Source organism: Podarcis bocagei (assembly GCF_964188305.1).
Source record: "Podarcis bocagei genome assembly, chromosome: 7".
Classification (NCBI taxonomy): domain Eukaryota; kingdom Metazoa; phylum Chordata; class Lepidosauria; order Squamata; family Lacertidae; genus Podarcis; species Podarcis bocagei.
The window spans coordinates 25,490,702-25,511,294 of NC_138132.1; the positions used below are offsets into that span (position 1 = coordinate 25,490,702).

The 20,593-nt window shown below is 47.7% G+C and overlaps 2 protein-coding genes across 5 annotated transcripts in view; both read left to right on the plus strand.

Annotated features, from left to right (window-relative positions):
* The window catches only part of CATSPER4 (cation channel sperm associated 4), a 35,307-nt gene extending 20,610 nt beyond the window's left edge, over positions 1-14,697 (plus strand). The window contains exons 12-17 of one of the 4 annotated variants that reach the window (XM_081201974.1): positions 1,118-1,168; positions 3,090-3,134; positions 4,924-4,976; positions 7,802-7,871; positions 11,211-11,255; positions 13,795-14,697. In XM_081201974.1, the coding sequence (XP_081058100.1) occupies positions 1,118-1,168; positions 3,090-3,134; positions 4,924-4,976; positions 7,802-7,871; positions 11,211-11,255; positions 13,795-13,821 (291 nt within the window). In that variant the 3' untranslated portion in view covers positions 13,822-14,697. Of the gene's footprint in view, positions 1-1,117; positions 1,169-3,089; positions 3,135-4,923; positions 4,977-7,760; positions 7,872-11,210; positions 11,256-13,794 lie in introns of all 4 variants that reach the window. The other 3 variants (XM_081201973.1, XM_081201976.1, XM_081201975.1) reach the window with 3 other exon arrangements.
* Positions 14,698-16,745: 2,048 nt separating this feature from the next.
* Positions 16,746-20,593, plus strand: part of E2F2 (E2F transcription factor 2) — a 45,152-nt gene continuing 41,304 nt past the window's right edge. Inside the window, exon 1 of the mRNA XM_081202004.1 lies at positions 16,746-18,046. Within this exon, the coding sequence (XP_081058130.1) occupies positions 17,762-18,046 (285 nt within the window). The 5' untranslated portion in view covers positions 16,746-17,761. The remainder of the gene's footprint in view (positions 18,047-20,593) is intronic.

A 20,593-nucleotide genomic window follows, 5' to 3' on the forward strand; every position in this document is an offset into this window, starting at 1 on the left:
TCTGAACTTAAAATCAGTTTCAGACGATCTATTGATATACCACCCACTCTGTTCGGTCACTGTGAGAAGAGGATCCTGAGTTAGGTGGCCCATTGGCCTGATCCAGCAGGCTCATCTTAATTTCCCTTTTCGTGTTATGCTCTAAGTGGTTTTCATACTGTGAAATCACAACATATATATATTATTATTTATATACCACTTAATTCTCGAAACCTCTAAACTACATACATAAAATACTCATTACAATACTGATATAATCAGATGTGTTGCTCTGTCCCAGTTCCTGCCACTTGATCCAGAAGCTGCAGTTAGTGCAGCTCTTTTTTGGTGCTTGCTAAAAACATTCCTTTTTTGACAAGCCTGCCAATCAGAAGGCCAGCAGTTCGAATCCCCGCAACGGGGGGGGGGTGTCCCTGCTCCTGCCAACCTAGCAGTTCAAAAGCACATCAAAGTGAAAGTACATAAATAGGTACCACTCCGGCGGGAAGGTAAACGGCATTTTCGTGCGCTGCTCTGATTCACCAGAAGCGGCTTAGTCATGCTGGCCACATGACCCAGAAGCTGTACACTGACTCCCTCGGCCAATAAAGCGAGATGAGCGCCGCAACCCCAGAGTCGTACGCAACTGGACCTAATGGTCAGGGGTCCCTTTACCCTTTACCTTTACCCAGATGCTTAGAAAGCTTAAGCAATTTTAATCTGCTTTAGTATTTTAACTTTTGTATGTTTCAAAGGAGAGTTGTAAATTTTTATCGATTTTACTGTTTTGTTTTTTGTAAAACACTTTGAGGGGTTTGGGCTGTTTGTTCGTTTTTTACAACTGAGTGGTGTACACATTTTATGAAATAAATAATAAAACAGCAGGTGGAAAATGTATGCAGATTTATCTTCTTTTTCTAAAGGCATTTCTTCTTTTCTGGCAAGGCACAAACAGTGACCCTGGAAGAGGAGAACACCAAGCTGGGATTAATTGGTCATCTCCGGATACCATTTAAAACTCTCCCCCCACCCTCACCCACAAATAAGCTAGTCAGGGTGCATAAAGCTTAAATAATATTCCATCAGCTGCACTCTTTTCCCTACTCATTTTTCGTATTTTTCTTGTTTCTCCAACAAGGTGGAGAAGGCAACAAGACCTCCAAAGCCTGAAGCTCATCGGTTGAGTTTGGTAAGACTTAAGAAACCTATACTGTGGATGCTATAACATTCATTATTCATATCAACATACAGCTTTCCCATGTGTTCCTGTGAGTGACAGAGAGGGTTTTCAAGCTGCTTGCTGAGGGCCCCTCTAGACTGGAGTGAGGGTGTTTGTGGGTTTCTTCTGCAACATTTCATTGCTGCAATAACACCACATTGTTGTTGTTTAGTCATTTAGTCATGTCCGACTCTTCGTGACCCCCCGGACCAGGCACTCCTGTCTTCCACTGCCTCCCATAGTTTGGTCAAACTCATGCTGGTAGCTTCGAGAACACTGTCCAATCATCTCGTCCTCTGTCGTCCCCTTCTCCTTGTACCCTCCATCTTTCCCAACATCAGGGTCTTTTCCAGGGAGTCTTCTCTTCTCATGAGGTGGCCAAAGTATTGGAGCCTCAGCTTCACGATCTGTCCTTCCAGTGAGCACTCAGGGCTGACTTCCTTCAGAATGGATAGGTTTGATCTTCTTGCAGTCCATGGGACTCTCAAGAGTCTTCTCCAGCACCATAATTCAAAAGCATCAATTCTTCGACGATCAGCCTTCTTTATGGTCCAGCTCTCACTTCCATACATCACTACTGGGAAAACCATAGCTTTAACTATATGGACCTTTTATATGGCACTATTGGCACATCATTCCACTTTATCTTAAATGCTTCTCTGATGATACTCCTTTATTGCCACCTGGAGGGGCACTGTGGTTATAAGTGATCACACATTGCAAGATCTCCCACGATGGGAGAGCAGCTGCCCGTCCTTCGCCATGGGTTCTGACAAGATTCACAAATTGTGCAGAGTGATCAGAACGGTGACAGAAGCTGGCGGTTGTGCCCTAGTGTCCCCCCCTCACATAGAGCTTTGAGGACCAAAGAGGGCTTGCACTCCAACATGCTCTGTAGGAAAATAGGTAAGACAGTCCCTGTTTAAAAGACAGCCTCCAATGACCTCGGAGCACAGGAACCAGACCGAGGCATGCAAATGTCAAGAAATGGATAAATGAAATAGAACAGAAAACCTCCGCTCCTTCAACCACATCCCTGGCCTTGGTTCTTACTTCCCACATACAGTAACCCTCTTGGAGGGTGTTCCCAGTCTACGTGTCTGGAAAATGTGTGACTGGAAAATTGGGACATTCATGCCAGCCTCATACCCCAATGTCCACATGTCTACACAATGTCTAAAGGGGAGCACGTTCAGCTATAAATGCATAGGCTCCTCTTTTAGTCATTCATTCATTCAATATCCCACCTTTCTCCCAGTGCAGGATCCAAGGTGGCTCACAGCATAAATCAAAACAGATAACTAAATACAAACAATTTGAATATATATATATAGAGAGAGAGAGAGAGCGCAACCCTATTAAAAATTGAACAGAAAAACCTTCCTCCTCCAAACATAAAATTAAGAACATCATCCATCTGCACAAGACACTGCCACAACTGCCAGTTGGTGGTCAAAGACCTTCCAGTGAAAGGAAAGCAGAGAGGGCCTAGCTTACCATGGAAGGGAGCTTCACATTCTTGGAGCCACCCACAAGAAGGCCCTTGCATTGTTGCCAAATTTTCCTGTGAAGGTGGTGGGGCTGAGAGAAAAACCTCCCTGCAAGGTCTCAAAACCCAGGTGGGCTCCTATAGGGAGGTATAGTCCTTCAGGTAGCTTTGACCCAAGCCATGTAGGGCTTTGTAGGTCATCCCCAGCACTTTTCAGATGGGGGGTGTGCCGTGGTGGAACCAGCTGGTGTGGTCCAGGCTTTTCCCTCCACACACTCCTTGATTGTAATGGGTTGGGGGTGGCTTTAAAAGGTGGTTGTGACAGAGCCAACACAAGTTTTCTTTGGCGGCACACTTTCCCTTATACCTTGTGTTTCTCTTCTTTGCTCCACCGCACTGTAGCCATCAGAGGCTCCACCGAAATCTTCGATCCATCGGTTGAGTTTGGTAAGGCTGTAGGAACGTATAAGTTAGACGATGTACAGTTGACACCTTTTTGGTGCATGCCTGTGAATGGCACAGTGGGATATTAAGCTGTTTGGCTTAGGGCCTGGAAGGGACCAAGTCAAGCTTGGCGCCAACAAGTGGTGGCATTTTGGTCAGCTTGAGATCCAGTGGATCCAAGCCCACCATAGTCACTCCCTATTCCTGGAGTGCCCAGCTGTGGGGTGAAGTCTCCCAGCAGTACTTCACACACACCCCTTTCCCTGGTAATACTTCCAGATGACTGGTGACTGGGGGCGGCTGCCGAGACCACATAACACCAGTTTTGAAAGACCTACATTGGCTCCCAGTACGTTTCCGAGCACAATTCAAAGTGTTGGTGCTGACCTTTAAAGCCCTAAACGGCCTCGGTCCAGTATACCTGAAGAAGCGTCTCCACCCCCATCGTTCTGCCTGGATGCTGAGGTCCAGCGCTGAGGGCCTTCTGGCGGTTCCCTCAGTGCGAGAAGCAAAGCTACAGGGAACCAGGCAGAGGGCCTTCTCGGTAGTGGCATCCACCCTGTGGAATGCCCTTCCATCAGATGTCAAAGAGATAAACAACTACCTGACATTCAGAAGACATCTTAAGGCAGCCCTGTTCAGGGAAGTTTTTAATGTGTGACATCTTAGTGTATTTTTGGTCTTTGTGGAAGCCGCCCAGAGTGGCTGGGGAAACCCAGCTAGATGGACAGGGTGCAAATAAATTATTATTATTATTATTATTATTATTATTATTATTATTATTATTCCACATAGTACTTCTGCTCCCTTTCAGCAGGCAGAACCAGGAACTTCACACCAGTGGGAAAACACCAACACCAGTCCATGGGGCCGTGGAGGCTAGTGGAGCTCCCTTCACTGGGTGAAGGGAAACCTCTCCCTCAATCAGAGCAGTGAATTGAGGGTGTTGGATTGCACCCTTACTATATGATTTCACTCAATACCAGGGGAGGAGAACCTCTGGCCTGCCACCAGTCCATCTTGGGCAAGCCTTGCCCAAGAGGTGCAGACTAGAAGCCTTTCCTTATATTTCGGATGCGACTCCCCCATTTTACAGATAATGAAGGTCTGGGGGAAGTGGAGGCTGCTCCATTAGGGAAAGAGGGGCACTGCCCCACGAAGCTGCCTGCCTTCTTACTTACAGCCAGTCAGAGGGTAGCTCTGCCTGTGATTGGCTCCACTGACCAATGGTTTCCCCGCCTTCTGCCCTACCAGTCCCAATGGGCACCAGCCAGTACTGACTGGGAAACGGAGCAATAAACGGACAGGTTGGGGGGAGCAGAATTCTGTTGTGCAGACAATACTGAGCCAGATGCAGAGGTTCTGATTCTGCATACAGAAGAGTCCTATGTCCCCATGTTTTTGGATATTCACAACATGTTGGATTGTCATATCAGAGAGTTGTCACATGTGACTGTCAACATCTAACTTTGGATGTACCGTCATATCAGAAATGGTGTGCTAAGACAAGGGCGTGAAATGTTTTGCAAAACCTTTTACTGGATTCTTTTTTTACTACATTTTTATATTGTGCATTTACGTTTTGCTTGTGGTTTTCCTATTGTAATTTAATGGTGTTGTTATATCAAACAGCATATAACTTAAAGCCATAATAATAAAAGAGGGGTGTGTGTTTATGTCTTCAAAAGGCGGCTGTTCCACACGAGAAGCCAAAATGAGCTTCCTTTGCCTGCACGCTTTCCCTTATTTAGGTTTTCCATTTTTCTCTTCTTTTTTTTCTCCACACCCCCAGCCGGGACCATCCGTATCAAAAGTTCCAAGTACTCAGATTAATTTGGTAAGTCTGTAGAAACATATATTGCAGAAGATACCACTTTCATTATTTACCCCCTTGGCAGCCTTTTAGTGCATGTGGATGAGTTGATGAAGAGGAGCTTAAAACTGTTTGGCTTTGTGGATTAAATACAGGGCGCAATGTCCGGCTTGAAATGTCCTTTGTTACCTCAGACTGCAGATGAGGAAGGGAGGCGGGGAATCACAATTTTGTATACTGCCCTAGGTAAAATAAATAAAAGCCTTCAGCAAAAAACAAAGGCACCCCGTTTGTCACATTTCCATCCCCTCACGTGAATTTCAAATTCTCACGATTTAGATAACACGTCAGGTGTGGGAAAACTTTGGCCCTCTAGACATTGCTGAACTACCACTCCCAGCATTGCTAGCTGTTGTCCATGCTTGCTTGGGCTGGTGGGAGTTGGAGTTCAGCAACATCTAGGGGGCTAAAGCTTTCTGGCACCTGCACTAAGGGCCCACCCACACCCCCAGCGTAATGTGGATTGTGAACCCCTTGCACCTCCTTTAGTTCCCTCTCTGCCATGTGGCATTCTCCTCCAACGACCGCTGTCCTCCATTTTCATTCTGGGGGTGTGGCAGGGGTGGGACCAGAGAGGTGAGGGGACTGGATCCTAAGCCTGTTCCGCTCAGGTACATGATTGAGCAACCTGGCCTAGACCACTATTTTAAAGGCTTAGTTTTCCCTTTGCCAGGCTTTAGGGAACAGGGTTTGGGTCTGGTGTAACATTACACTGGATTAAGTTTCGCCAGCTTGGCTTATGCCAGTTTCTTGCGCGTAGGATTGCTCTCTTGGTCAGTGTGAATTCTGTTCTATGCCACAGGCACTGGGATGAGGGAGTAGAATGGACTGGCCTGCTTCAAACACAGGCGGGCAGCCACTTATCCCACAATGTAGCAAACAAGAAAAAAACAACCACCCTGCAAGTAGAAAGCTGCTTCATTGGGAGCAGCTTGGCTGCACTTTTTCTCCCTGCTGTGCTAGTTCTTTACTTGCATGGAGACACAATGCTCCCCCATGTTTTGTTTTCAAAGGCATACTGAGAGATGGCGAAGCAACCAGGTGCTATTGGACTGCAAATCCCATGCCACCCCTAACCGCTGGGCACACCAGCAGGGGCTGATGGGAGTGCAAGTCCAACACGAATCAGTATGGCATCGTGGTTCAGGTGTTGGCCTGGGACAGGTGTGGGGAACCTTGGCCCTCCAGATGTTGCTGAACTACACTTCCCATCAGCCCCAGCAAGCCTGGCCTGGCCTAGTCTCAGACTATTGTAAGATCAAACAAGTATTAGATGGGAAACAGCTGCTTTTAGAGGTCTTTCAAAACATGTGTTTCCCCTAGCTCTGGGAACACAATGGAGGCTGGTTCCTTTGGGTCAATGGAGCACTGCTCCAACTTCAATATGCCCCCTTCTGCCTGCCTTCTTATTTACAACCAGCCCAGGGTGGGGTGGCAGCACTCCTGTTAGCTTCCTCCTCAGCCTAAGTGTCACCCTTGGAGAAATCAGCATTGGGGTGGGGGGGTGGGGAGGGGACTAGAATCAGTTGGCTCTGCTCATCATTGGCTCTGGCCCTACCGACCACCCTGTCAGTTCCAAAGGGCACCAGCCAATACCGCAACAATGTGAGTTGTAGTGCAAGGGATGGTCTCTGTATGAAAAGAGCATTTGGAAGCCTCTGATCTTTGACAGCCCTGTATCTTTGATGGCCTCTGGTGGCCACAGGAACTAGATTTTATTGGGTGGGGGGGGTAAGAAAGTGCAGGGAGGGGTGCAAATGCAATCAGATGTATTTAACAGAATCCAAGGAACTTCTGGAGCTTCAGCCCCATTGCGTGGCGATACCCGCCCCCACCCCAGATGAAGTAAATAAAGACACAGACACCAGAATTTAGGTTAATGGGCGTAAAATGGCCACAACTTTATTGATTACAGGTAAGAGCGGTATTGGCCTTAGGCATTGGCCCTACCAGACTATCCGGTCTAACCGGGAAGGGTTAAGCACTGACAGGGGGAGCCCCCCGAGATGCACATCCGTAGGTGCTCCCCGAGGGGTTACCGCTCGGGGGCGCGCTTTAGGCCCTAGCCTCCGTAGGTTTCGGATGAGGCGACGCCCCCCGGAGTCCTTTAACGAACTACCCTTCAAGAATTGGGGGAGGTGATGGCAAACCTCCCCCCCAACCTCATTTGCATAACAATACCCCAGCCAATGCCTAACCGCCAAAACCAAGAAGTTGTGACGTTTTGCTACGAGGTAGGCGAAAAAACCAAATGGCTTCCAAAATCCAGCCAATTAGCCAAAATGGAAAAACTCCTACCAGGCCCCTTGCGGCGACCAGCCAAAGCCCATTGCAAAGTCCAAAGCACACCTAAAGGGCGGGTGGGTGGGAAACTGCAGCTGGGGAAGCGGAAGAAAGGGGCGAGCCCGGGCTGCCCTGACCTTAAGTGCCCTCCTTTGGGCCCGCCCCCCGCGCCTGCCTATTGGCCGGCGCGACCGGGCATGAATAATGAATAAGGGATCACTAAGTCACGCGGGGCTGAGGTAGCCCCGCGAGAATAGGGGATGGGGGCGTGAGCCCACAACACCCCCCCTCCTTAACTCGGGAGTGGCTTTCCAGTCCAACCCTCAATATTGCACATTAGGAGCCAGGAAGAACCATTGTTGGAAGGGATCCCAAAGGTCATCCAACCCCCTGCCATGCAAAGAGTTTTATTGCTGCCTGTACACATTCTTACTGGTGTTTTGCATTTTCTTCCTTGTTTCTCCGTCCCCCAGCCACCAAGGTCGGCGGACAGCAGCCGCAAGCTGCCACCAAGGTCTGAGGACAGCAGCCGCCAGCCGCCACAAAGCTCAGAGGACAGCAGCAGCAAGCCTCAGGATAGCTTGGTAAGAATGTAAAGCCAAACACTGCAAGATGAAACAACATTGGTCAGCAATCCCCTAAGCAGCCTTTAACAGTGGATGCACATCTCTATTGTCAAATTTAACAAAGGAGAAAGATAGGAGATAGACTATTTTTTTTCAAAAAAATAAAATAGTACAGGGAAAAGTATAATAACAGCACCCACTGTCAGCTCGCATTGAGAATGCAGTAGCGACCAGTACTTCCAGCTAAAATTGGACATAAAAATTGTTATAAGTCCTCCAGATGTCCAGAGAGGAACCCACGTGAAACTGGTGTTTACAAAAATATATTCAAATGTAGCAAAGGCGGTGAGGTCCTCAGACTATTGCCTAATGGATGGTGGGCATTTATCCTTCCAGGCTCAAAATTTAAGTCTCCTGACAACCACAAGACCTCACCACATTCACTTTTGCTGTCTTGCTGTTTATCCTCACACAACAGGAATATAGTTAAAAAGAACACGGTCATCCTCCAAATGTCAAAGGTTTGGCCAGTGTAAGATTTATATGGACAATAGCTTCAGACCAAAAATTATATATCACTCGACATGCCCACATCATATGCCTTGATGAGGCCTTGTCAGCGCTGAACTTCCAGCACATCTCTGCACGAGAAAGTGCCTTCCTATACAAATGTTGTGAAGTACAAGCTACCAGAAACAACCAATTTTGCCTGTTCAGTCTCTGTTTCATATCTAGAGAAGCCACAAAGCTCACCAGGTGACTTCCAGCCCATTGCTGTATCTCAGCCTAAGCTGCCTCACAGGGGCCTTGTGGGGATAACCATGAAAATTCAGAGAGCTATGGACACCATCTTTAGCTCCTTGGATGAAAAGTGGGATATCAACGTAACAAATGTAATACATAAATAAATATTATTATAATCAATCAACCCATGCCACTCGTCCCCAGTCCAGAATGGGACCACAGCAGACGCAAAGGGTTAAAAATGTCCAGAAATATAATTTTAATCTTTATACTGGCAGCATCTCAGAATTCTGGTGTGTTTTTTTTAATTATGGGATTACTGTTGCCATTTGTAGGTGTTTGTTTTTCATGCTGATACTGTATTATTTAATTTTGTGCTCTATTTTATTTTTTAAACTGAATTGGACATAGAATCATAGAATTCTAGAGTTGGAAGGGATAATGAGGGTCATCTAGTCCAACCCCCCGCAATGCAGAAATCTTTTGCTCAACAAAGGGCTCGAACCTGCCTCTCTCAGATTAAGAGGACTAAATTAGTATGTGACTAATAATGTAAAGAATAGATCAATTTTTAAAATGAAAGCCCCCCCACCACATGGCCTGGGGTCTAGCTGATGGGGAGGAGGAACATCTACAATTCTAAATCCCGGACAAGCCCTATATTTATTGCAATACTAAACGATGAGTGAACGTTCCTATAGTGTCGGGTTTTATCTCTTTAGAGAGCCAGTGTGGTGTAGTGGTTAAGAGTGCTAGTCTCGTAATCTGGGGAACCGGGTTCGCGTCTCCGCTCCTCCACATGCAGCTGCTGGGTGACCTTGGGCTAGGCACACTTCTTTGAAGTCTCTCAGCCCCACTCACCTCACACAGTGTTTGTTGTGGGGGAGGAAGGGAAAGGAGAATGTTAGCCGCTTTGAGACTCCTTAAAGGGAGTGAAAGGCGGGATATCAAATCCAAACTCTTCTACATTGTGAGCTTTCCACCCAACCGGCAAGGTCAGGGAGCTGTCCAGTGAGCTAGTGATCAATAGGTTTCAGATAGCAATGGAGCTGTCCAGCACAGCAAGGTAAGAAGCTGCATCAGCAGTGGTTAGACCCCCAACTAAGCAGCCCTACAGCTAGCTCTGCTGTTCCATCCCTAGTCTTGTGGCCAGAATGAGAAAAGGCTGTCTAAATCCATCTGACATCAGGACCCATTAAAAGCAGAGGAGAGCAGGAATATGTGAGATAAATTAAGGTTACCTGATTTTTTCCCCAATGAATCTGGGGACACTTTTCAACTTCAATAGGAATGATAGGATTTTGTCAGGAGACTGATTTGTAAATCCAGGGACTGTCCCTGGGAAACGGGGACGTCTAGTAACCTAAAGATAAATGCTTTGACCCATAGACACTTTCCCAGTCGTATAGGGAAGTCCAAAGGGTGCCTCCTTGCTTCGGAGAGGCATTCACCGGCTTAAAGCAGGACTGGGGGACCTGTGCCTCTCCAGATGTTGTTGGACTCCAACTCCCATCAGCCCCAGCAAGCATGGGCAGTGGTGAGGCATGATGGGAGTTATAGTCCAGCATCTGGATGGCCGCATCCCTGGCTTAAGTATGGAGGTGTAGACTGGAGGCAGGGCAGTGGGTTCCTGATAAAGCTATCCTAGGCATGTCTACTCAGAAATCAGTCCTATTGAGTTCAGTGGGGTTGGAAACCTGTGGCCTTCCACTGGAAAACAGGAAGATACCTGGTATGTGGTAACTGCCTTATACTGTCAGGCCAATGGTTCATTATAGCTGACACTGATTGGCAGTTGCTCTTCAGGGCTTCACATGGGGAACTGTCCCAAGTCTACCTTGAGATGTTGAGGATTGACTTTCTGCATGCAAGGCAGATGTTCCACCACAGAGCCACAACCCTTCCTCTATTATCCCCCAGATGCTCTTGGACTCCAGTTCCCATAAGCCTCAGCCAAAACATCCAGTGGTCAAGGATGATAGGCGCTGTAGTCCATCAACATCTGGAAGGCCACACTTTCCTGTCCCTGCAGCAGAAGATTACAACCAGAAGAAGCTGTTTCTCATACTTTTAGGGGAAGGCAGGTTCTAGGATCCAACAAGAGCTGTGCGGGGGGAGGGGGAATTTGTTTTTTCAATCCCACCTGCTGTTGAACCCAGTGGAGTTTTGACTATACGCAGTTTCACATATACCTGAGAACATAGCCCCTGCAAAAGTGGGGAGATTGTATTATGATGATTTTTGTAGTGCAATTGAAAATGAATCTCCTGCTGTTTGTCTTTTAGTATCCCTTAATTTCAGTTGATTTTTCAGCAATAGCTACGGACCAGAATTGACAAAGCCACACAAATCCTTATTTATCCCTTTAAAATATTTCTGTTTTCTTACCATAACCATCCTGACTGAGTTAGTTATGAATATAAAACCAATGCTTTATCCAAACTGTGTTCATTTGGCTCATTCTATATCCCCAGTAATGCTAACAATGGGATTGGTATCAATTCTTGTTTGTTTTTCATTTCCATGAACACCACCTCCTAAAAAGAAAGGGTTTCACGTATTCTGCCTCCCCCCCCCATTTAACCTTTTCTTCTTTACTTCTTCACACCATAGGCTGTCAGGCCAGGATACAGAGCTCGCAGGCGTCGGGAAAGCATAGTAAGACTTGATAGACATATGTATTTCAGATGTATATTTTTATATTTACAGAATTATTTTTATATTATTTATATTACTGCACACCATGATGTTATATTGTATGAATTGGCAGTATATACGCGGGTGGCGCTGTGGGTTAAACCACAGAGCCTAGGGCTTGCCGATCAGAAGGTCGGTGGTTCAAATCCCCACGACGGGGTGAGCTCCCGTTGCTCAGTCCCTGCTCCTGCCAACCTAGCAGTTCGAAAGCACATCAAAGTGCAAGTAGATAAATAGGTACCGCTCTGGCGGGAAGGTAAACGGCGTTTCTGTGCACTGCTCTGGTTCGCCAGATGCGGCTTAGTCATGCTGGCCACATGACCTGGAAGCTGTATGCCAGCTCCCTTGGCCAATAAAGCAAGATGAGCGCCGCAACCCCAAAGTCAGCCACGACTGGACCTAATGGTCAGGGGTCCCTTTACCTTCAAATTATTTTATAAATAAACTCCCTGCATGGTTGCTGTGCGAACTGTCTGTTAAAGAAAGAATGAAACAAACAAACAAACAAACAAACAAAAACAGAGTCTCCTGTGCCACTTTAAAGATTAATGAATTAGGCATAAGCTTTCATGGACTAAAGTCCACTTCATCAGCTGTTCTCTGCTGGCAGCAATATATGTTGGGAGGGTGGGGTATAGAGAAAGAAAAAGGTTAACAGTGGATTCAAACGGCTGTAGAATGTAGAAAGTACAGATTGTGACAATTGAAAGCTTAATCATCTGTAAAATAAGCACTGTGATCAATGGGTGATACACAGTTATCCTAGCATTGGAAGGACAATAAAAACAGTACTGGGAGTAGAAACCATGGTCTATATTGATGCCCAGATGAATATAATCAAACCGTATTTGCAACTCCAGCTCATGCTGGAGTCTGCCCTTTGAAATAGCTCTGTAGGTGAATGGCAGCAGTTTTATTCTTAGTCATATTTTGTCTTCTTCTTCGTTTCTTCACCACCAACATCCCCAGCTGGGAGTAATGACAACAGGATAGACTTTCTGGTGCACCTGGGGGCAAGATGATGGTTGGGGGGGGGGCAAATAGCACACATGGGGTTGTGTCCAATGTTAGTCCTACTCAGAGTAGAGCCACTACTAACACAAAGAACATGAAAGAACACGGCTAACTTTGGTCCGATAGATAGATAGGTAGGTCTATTCTGTATGGAACTTCACTGGATACGACTTGCAGGTCTGATCTCCAACTTCTGCTTCCCCAGCTTCTGCATCCTGTAGTGGTTGCCTCAGTCACTTTGCCTAACAGTAGGGCTGGCCCCAGTTGTAACCCTGCTGTGAAAAAGGCAAATTCCATGCTGGGGATCTTTAGCAGAGGAACTGAGAATAGAACTGCTGGCATTATAATGCCATTGTACAAATCTGTGGTGCAAACATATTTGGAATACTGAGTACAGTTCCGGTCGCCTTACCTCAAAAAGGATATTGTAGAGTTACAGAGATGGAAAAGCTTCAGAAAAAGGAAGCTCAAAGAGCCAGTGTGGTGTAGTGGTTAAGAGCGGTAGTCTTGTAATCTGGGGAACCAGGTTCGCGTCTCCGCTCCTCCACATGCAGCTGCTGGGTGACCTTGGGCCAGTCACACTTCTCTGAAGTCTCTCAGCCCCGCTCACCTCACAGAGTGTTTGTTGTGGGGGAGGAAGGGAAAGGAGAATGTTAGCCGCTTTGAGACTCCTTCGGGTAGTGATAAAGCGGGATATCAAATCCAAACTCTTCTTCTTCTTCAACTCCCCTATGGAGAAAGGTTGCCATGTTTGGGACTTTTGCTTTAGAGAAAAGGCCAATAATAATAATAATATACTTTTTGTACCCTACCCACATCTGACTGGGTTTCCCCAGCCACTCTGGGTGGCTTTCTAACAGAGCATAACAAAAGCACAACAAAGCAAAACACTACACTACACCTTAAAAGAGGCGACATGATAGAAGTTTTTTTAATAATTAGGCACGGCATAGAGAAGGTAGATAGAGAAAAGTTGTTCTCCCTCTCTCATGACGCTAGAACTCACTGACACCCAGGGAGGCTGAATGTAGCAAGATGCAGCACTTTCATGCAGTGCATAGTTCAATTATGGAACATGCTTCTGCAAGAGGCAGTGATGGCAACCCCCCTGGGTGGCTTCAAAAGAGGGATAGGCAAATTCATGAAGGCTGTCAATGGCTACAAGCCATGTTGGCTATGCTTCTGAATACCAGTTGCTGGAAACAGTGGCCTTGTGCTTGTGGGTTTCCCATGGGCACCTGGGCAGCTGCTAGGAAATGAGGAACTGGAATAAATGGGCCAATGGCCTGATCCAGCAGGCTCTTCTTACTTTCTTGCTTTTTCCTTCAGGGGACTTTCTGAAGCCTCTTGATCATTTTGGTTGCCCTTTTCTGCATCCTTTACAGTATCCTTTTTGAGGCCTTTTTTAGAGATCTATGAGCCTGGGCACGCACCCCAGGTTATTAAAAGTTTCCAAACTAACCACACATTTTTATTTTAATACCAGAAACCCCCTGAAAAACCAGGAGAGTGAGGAGAGACAAATGCACAATCAGGACTACAGAGACTTGCATATCATGGGAAAACAGCATCCAAGCAGAGAATGCAAAAAGCAGGAGTCAAGTGGAGGGAGAGGCTTCTGAGTGGAGGCTGCATCTGAAGAAGTGTCAAAAGGGGAAGGGAAGAACAGCTTCAGCACTCATCACCCGGAGAAGGAGCTATCAGCATACGTACCAACCTCCAGTGATATCCCTACTGCTAGAGCATCATTCCTTGGACGTGGGCCACAAAGGAACTTCTCTTTGTATATATATGATCCTCAGTGTGTTCACACTTTGCTTCAAATTTCCGGCCCTTTCCATGTTGGCATTGAGTAGGAATTATGCCCAAGGTAGTGCCAATTTGGAGGACATGCCCCTGGCAGCAGCCCAGATCATGGCATAGCATTGGGTTGCTTGAATTGTGGACAAGTCCAAGAACAACATACACAGCTTGGCTCTGGCCCATCAAGAAGGAACCCAGGACACGTTCCTTAGCCAGGTTCTGGGTCATTTTTTCTGCTACATACAGAGATGCTAGCGGGTCTTTTCAGTAAGACCTTTTGATTCCAAGCTCTTCTCTTCCAAAGCCTCAAGATGTTTGTTATGCTCTCGGCCCTGCATTTTCCAATGCCACCTAGGATCGCGTCACACGCAGAGGAATAAGGAAAGCTCACTTGCTGCTTTGCATTCTCTGGATTTGGGGATGCCGCCTAGTTCAGTTGCCCTTTAAAATGAACTTTGCCCCAAAGAACTTTGTGAACGTCACAAAATAGATGGGGGGGAATAGATGCAGTATGTTAATCAACTTTCAGAATTGTGCTGGCTTCAGAGTCGCAATAGAAGAATAAAATACTGAATTGAGTGTTAGAGCCTTTATGCTTATGAAAAATTGCTGCTTATGCACCAATGTGTGTGACTGGATCCTGGCTTGTATATTTCGAATGGAGGTATTATAATAAGTTTTTTAATTGTACAGTAAACTATCACAGGATAACATGTTATGCATAATGGTATACAAATACTTCGAATACGATTTCTACTACTACTGCTACTACTAATTAAAACAGAGTTTCCCAAACTTTGGCTCTTCTGGATCCTCCAGAAAACCTATTTATTGAGCATTCATGGCAGAACATTTTTTTCCTACTTACTGTAAAAGGGAACTAGCAGAACTTCAGCCAGGCAACATTACGGTAGCAAAAATAAGCAGAAACTAGAATGAGAGCAAAGGTTCATTTCTTGCCTGCTGGTCTGCAGAGCAGTTAAAGAGCTACAGTTTTAAAGACATGCATAGACATGAAAAGAGGAAAACGGCACCTTTGAAGTCCACAGTGCAAAGAGCAGCTTTGAGGAAGGGCTTTTTGGCAGGAGGAGCAGGGGGGAAAGTTACCGTAAGTTCCCTCTCCCTGCCTGCTGTGATCCCGATATTGCTCAACACCTCCCCTTTCCAACAGCTGCTATTTGCATTTTTGAAAGAAAAGGAAAAAAAGACCTTGCACATTACATGCAAAAAGAGATATTCACCTGTCTAGTATGGCCCTCAGTGTCCCTTGTGGAAAGTCCTCATTCAGAGCAGCACAAAGAATAGGGAACATGATTGTTGCAACCAGCAGAGGGCAGTGATGCCATTTGAGTCTTGCTTACACACAGTCCAGGGGGTGGCAGTGCCTGTCAGCATCCTCAGTCTCCAGTGTTTGGTTGGCATCCGCTTGGGAGACAACGGAAGAGTGTTGTCTTAGCAGGGAGGAGGATGGGAACCAAACTGGACTTTGTTGGCTCTGAACATCAGGGGCTCTGCATCCAGCTTTGGTGGTCTTCCTACCAGCCAGGCACCACCACCACTTGGCATTCAGGAGTGCAGCTGCAGAGATGGATAACCTGTGGTCCTCCAGATGTTGATGGACTCCAGCTCCCATCATCCCTGGACCTGATGGCTACGCTGGCTGGCACCGATGGGAGTTGGAGTCCACCAACATCTGGAGGTCTGCACGTTCCCCACCCTGCTTTGAGAGCCCACCCACTCAACTTTCCTCAAAATGAGACCTATTGTGGCATAAATGTATCAGGATAGATAGATCAACCACAAAGTCAAACCCCACTTCCCCATATTGACAAATGGAAGATGGAGCCCCTATAGATGAGCTTCAAGTGGTGCAGGGGCTCACATCAGAAGTGGGATGTGAGGGGGGGCAACATAGGCAGCTGTCAGATAATGAGACAGACCACTGGGCCCTGGCTTAGTAGTCTATACACGGGCTGGCAGCAGCTCTCCGGTATTTCAGACAGGGAGTCCCTGGAGATGGCAGGGATTGATCCTGCGACCTTTTGCACGCAAAGCAAATGAGCTATGGGAAGAACATCGATAACCCAGCTTTCCAAGCCCGTTTATGAGCGTGCACCCCCTCAACCATGGGCCTCTTCTTTGTTCAGAGTCCACCGGGCGGTCCAGCGCGCCTCTCTTCCCCGGGCACCTTGCGGGTTTCGAGGGGCTGGCGGGGGAAGCGGGTAGACGGAAGGCCCCCCCCCCCAATTCGCAACAGGGAAGATGCGCCTGCCTCCCAGGGAGCCCGGCACCGGGGATCGCCACTGCCAAAGCCTCCGCCGGCCGCTTTAAGCGAGAGCAAGCAAGGCGTGCAAAGGGAGACCATCCCAGGGTCAATATTTGCATAGCCACGCCCACGCGCCGTGAAGGGCGGGGGGAGCCGGAGCTGGCGGCTGGCTGGAGGCTCTCGGGGAGCGCGGGCCGCCACGCGCTTCCCCTTTAAGAGCAGAACCTCCGGTCTCGCCCCTCGCCTGGCAAAATGTATCAAATCCGGTGGGCGGGGACGGGTTGGCGCGGCGCGGGCCAATGGGAGCGCGGGGTTTTCCGCGGGAGATCCGAATTTCGCGGCACGTAGTTTGGCGCTTAAAAAAAAAAAAGCGAGAGAAGGAGGAACGGAAAGAGAAAGGGCTGGGCAGCCATCGGGTGCGCTCTTGCCCCAATCCAGATCCATCCTTGCCCCAGGCGGCCCTGGCAGCGGCCCGGAACCTGGCAGCGGCCCAGCCGGGAGCCCCAAGGAGCCGAGGGGGCCAGCATTGCAAGTCGGCGGCAGCTCCATGAAAGGCGCCGGGGCCGCGAAAGGATCCAGGGCCCGGACTGGCTGCTTGAGCCCGGCCAGGATGCTTCTGCCAAGCCCCTCCGCCGGCCCTGGGATCTAGGCACCGGGAGCCGGAGCGGGGGGCAGCCGGGGAGAGAAATCTTCCGGGTGGTGTTTTGCAGAAAGAAAGAAAGAGCAGAAAGAAAAAGCACCCGAGCTTTTGTTCCCCCGATTCTCCGGCTGCGATTTTTTCCCCCCAGCCACAAAAGCTGCTTTCTTTGCTGGGGGAGGGGATGTGCAAAGCTGATCTGTAACCTTGCAAAGTCTCTCCAGAAATCCTTTATTTTATGTTTTTGGAAAGAGGGCTAGTGCAAAGTTGGTGTGTCTCTTTTTTTATTCTCCGCGCTAAGCGTGCATCATTTATTTATTTATTTTTGAAGTCGAGAGCTGGGGTCATTCATCGGTTTGGAGGAGGAGGAAGTGGGGGGGGGGGAAGCCTGCTTGGCCGCCCTATGGCTCGCTCCCCTAGCAAAGAAAGGCTCTGGAAACAGACTTTGATGAAAAGAGAGAAACTGGAGTCTGCATGAGCCATTCCTCCAATACCAAAAGTCAATATTGCAAGCTGTTTCTTCCAGGTTTCTTTTTCTTTGAAGGATGAATTTGTGATTATTATTTTTTTATGTTGCATTGGGGCTTGACCCCTGGGGAGCAAGCCAATGGCAGTTTTTTAAATGGCTAAGAGTACATTTTCCAAGCTACCTCTCAGGATCTCTCAAAATAAGAACAGTTATTGCCACCATCACTTGTTTTTGAAGCTCTGCTTGTTCCTTTGTGGCTTTTCGGAGAAGGCTCAGCCATGTTGAGAATCCCCAAAGTTGGGCCTCCTGCCCCTGGACGGGCCCCCCCTGCTCTTGGACCCCCCCAGCAGCAAAAGAAAGTCATGCCTGTGATCACCTCTGCAGAACTGGTGGTCTCCAACCTCAGCAGCCCCCAGATGCGAGCTCTCCCAGCTACCTATTTCACTCAGGTGTACCCTCAGACTGCTGTGGTTGCCCCATTGCCTAGGGGCAGCTGCCTTTATGCCACCCCCCATGGACCCGAGATCAAAACCATGCGATCCGCTTCCACTGGAAAACTGCCGGTAATACCGCTTTCCTTTTTCTCTGACTTTTCCTTTCTGTTTCTTTACCAGCTCGTTGGCTTCTGACACCACTGTTGCACTTTTATATGGATGCAACAAGGTGGGTAGGGTTGGGGGGCTGGTGGTTGGCCCTGGGTTGCACCTGGCTGTGCAGACCCAAGGAACAAGGTGTGCTTCTGCCAATAGCTCCAAAGCCAAGGCTACCTTATGGAAACCTTGATTGCTGGGTGGGCTTTGTGGGGTTATGCTGTATGGGGGCGTGTAGATGGAGGTGTCCTTTGGGCTAATGCCCAAAGATTCGTGAATCTCAATACAGTACATTGTGGCTCATGCCATTTCTTAACTTCCCTGTACTTTGCCCTACAGCACTTCTCCTTTTTGTTATTGCAGAAATCCTAAGGCTGCTACGTCATGCAGAATGCCATCTGTGACACTAAAAGGATAGGGGAAGCATCTTTAAAAACAAGATGCTAAGGAGAAGAATTTCATGTTGCAAAATTCCTCTCCTGCTTTGACATGGCAGTTTGATACATTTCATCACTATTTCAGCCGAGTTGAGCCAGGCCTCAATGAATCAGTTCCAGCAGCCTTAATCTTTCCCCCCTTTTCCTTTGATCAAAGCCTTGTCTCTTCCGCCACTCACTCTCTGGAAGAGTTCTGATTTTGACAGAGCTTTTATCTGATTCGATAGCCTCCTGTACATGAATCTAAAGAACCATGCCTAAGTTTGATGCCTCCTCTGGCAAAGGAATCCTAGTAAGCTGGACCATTCGCCCATCTAGCTTAGGATCGATTAGCAGGGGCATTTCCCAGCCCTACCTAGATATGCCAGGGATTGGACGTGGGACCTTCTCCATAAAAGCCAGATGCTCTTCACCAAGCTGCTCCCCAAAGGGGAAAAACAGTTATAAGGAATTAAGGAAAAGCCCAAAGGCCCACCTAGTCCAGCACCTTCTTTTCACAGTGGTCAGTCAGGTGTCTTTGGGAAGCACACAAGCAGGAACTGAGCGCCACATCTCTACTTTCTTCACTTCTGATTCTCAGCAGCTGGTATTAAGAGGTATGCTACCTCTGGCATTGGAGGTAGTGCCCAATCATTGTCACCATTTAAATAGGGGATGTTCAACCATGCAGGAGTCTTGCGCTTGGCGCTGTGAACGATGAGGATGTTCTTTAAGAAAAAATTAGTTGTTGTTTCAGTGCGTTTTTGTGAGCTGGGGGTTGTGCCCTCTGGCCAAGTTTTCCCGCACTTCTTGTGTGCGCTGCTTTTGTGTGGGTGTGAATTGAAATGGGAAGCACTCTGGTCCCAAGACAGGGCTGGACGGAAGCACCCAGCATTGCCAGATGGATCCTGAGGACCCACGGGTGCTTAAGCCAGGTTGTTTCCCTTGTCTTTGCTTTTCCAGGAGATCTGGGAGTTGGGTCTAGCAGAATTAATCTGAACCTTGAGAAGCTTGTAGAGCAGAAAGAGGAAGTGGGGGAAAGTGTTGCACTTCCAGCTTCCTCCTTCAGCTCTACTTTCTGGTCAAGAGAGAAAAAGGTAAGCAGCTTCTGCCCGATGACTGAGAGGGCAGTGGGGTGAGGGCCTCAGAGAGTTCATGGGCGCCATGGAACAAATTCAAGGGGGACATTGCACCCATGAGCACTGCATTGGCAACCGCTGATGTAGGAGCAGGTGGGTTAATCCAGGTGAGCAAAGCATTCATCTTAGAAACAGAACACCCACCCAGATCAACCTCTTGGCCTTTGCATGGTAAATCTAATTGCAATCATCCTGAAATCGGTTGCTGTGAGAGCTGATGTGTTGTGGTTTTGACTTGGGTTCATGGGCCCCAGTTTCAGTCTTGTCTCTGCCATGAGTTCAGTAGGTGAACATAGGAGCCTTGCTGTGTTGGGTTAAAGCAGCTTTGGCCAGCCTGGTGCCCTCCAGATGTTTTGGACTACAACTGCCATCAGCTCTGACCATTGGCTGTGGGACTGATGGGAATTGCAATAGAAAAAGCCTGGAGGACACCAGGTTGGACTAAGAGATGGCTTCATGGGTCATGGTGTTCCCTAACTCCTTCAGTTCATCACTAGCCATTTCCCACAACACACAATGAAAAATATAAGACTAGCTCTGCCGGCTCAAACCAAAGGCCCATTCAGTTCACCATCTTGTTCCTCACAGCAGCCAACCAGATGCCTATGAGAAGCCTACATGCAAGGCATGAGGGCATGAGTGCCACTGTTGTTCTCCACCTGGTATTCAGAAGCAACGTTCTTCCAATTCTTGAAGCAACGTAGAGCCATTGGGACTAATATCCACTGATGGCCTCATCCTTCATGAAATTGTCTGGCTTTCTTTTCTAAATGGGAATCCGTCACATATCTTGTGATAGCAAATTGCATTGCATAACTTCAAAGATGTACTTCCCACTGGCGAGCCTCATTGGATGAGCCCAAGTTCTAGCCAGTATTATTCCCATTTGGAATATGGAAGATAATAGTAGCGGCTTGCAGTGGAGGCACTGTGCCCCTCCAGATGTGCTGAACTACAGTTCCCAT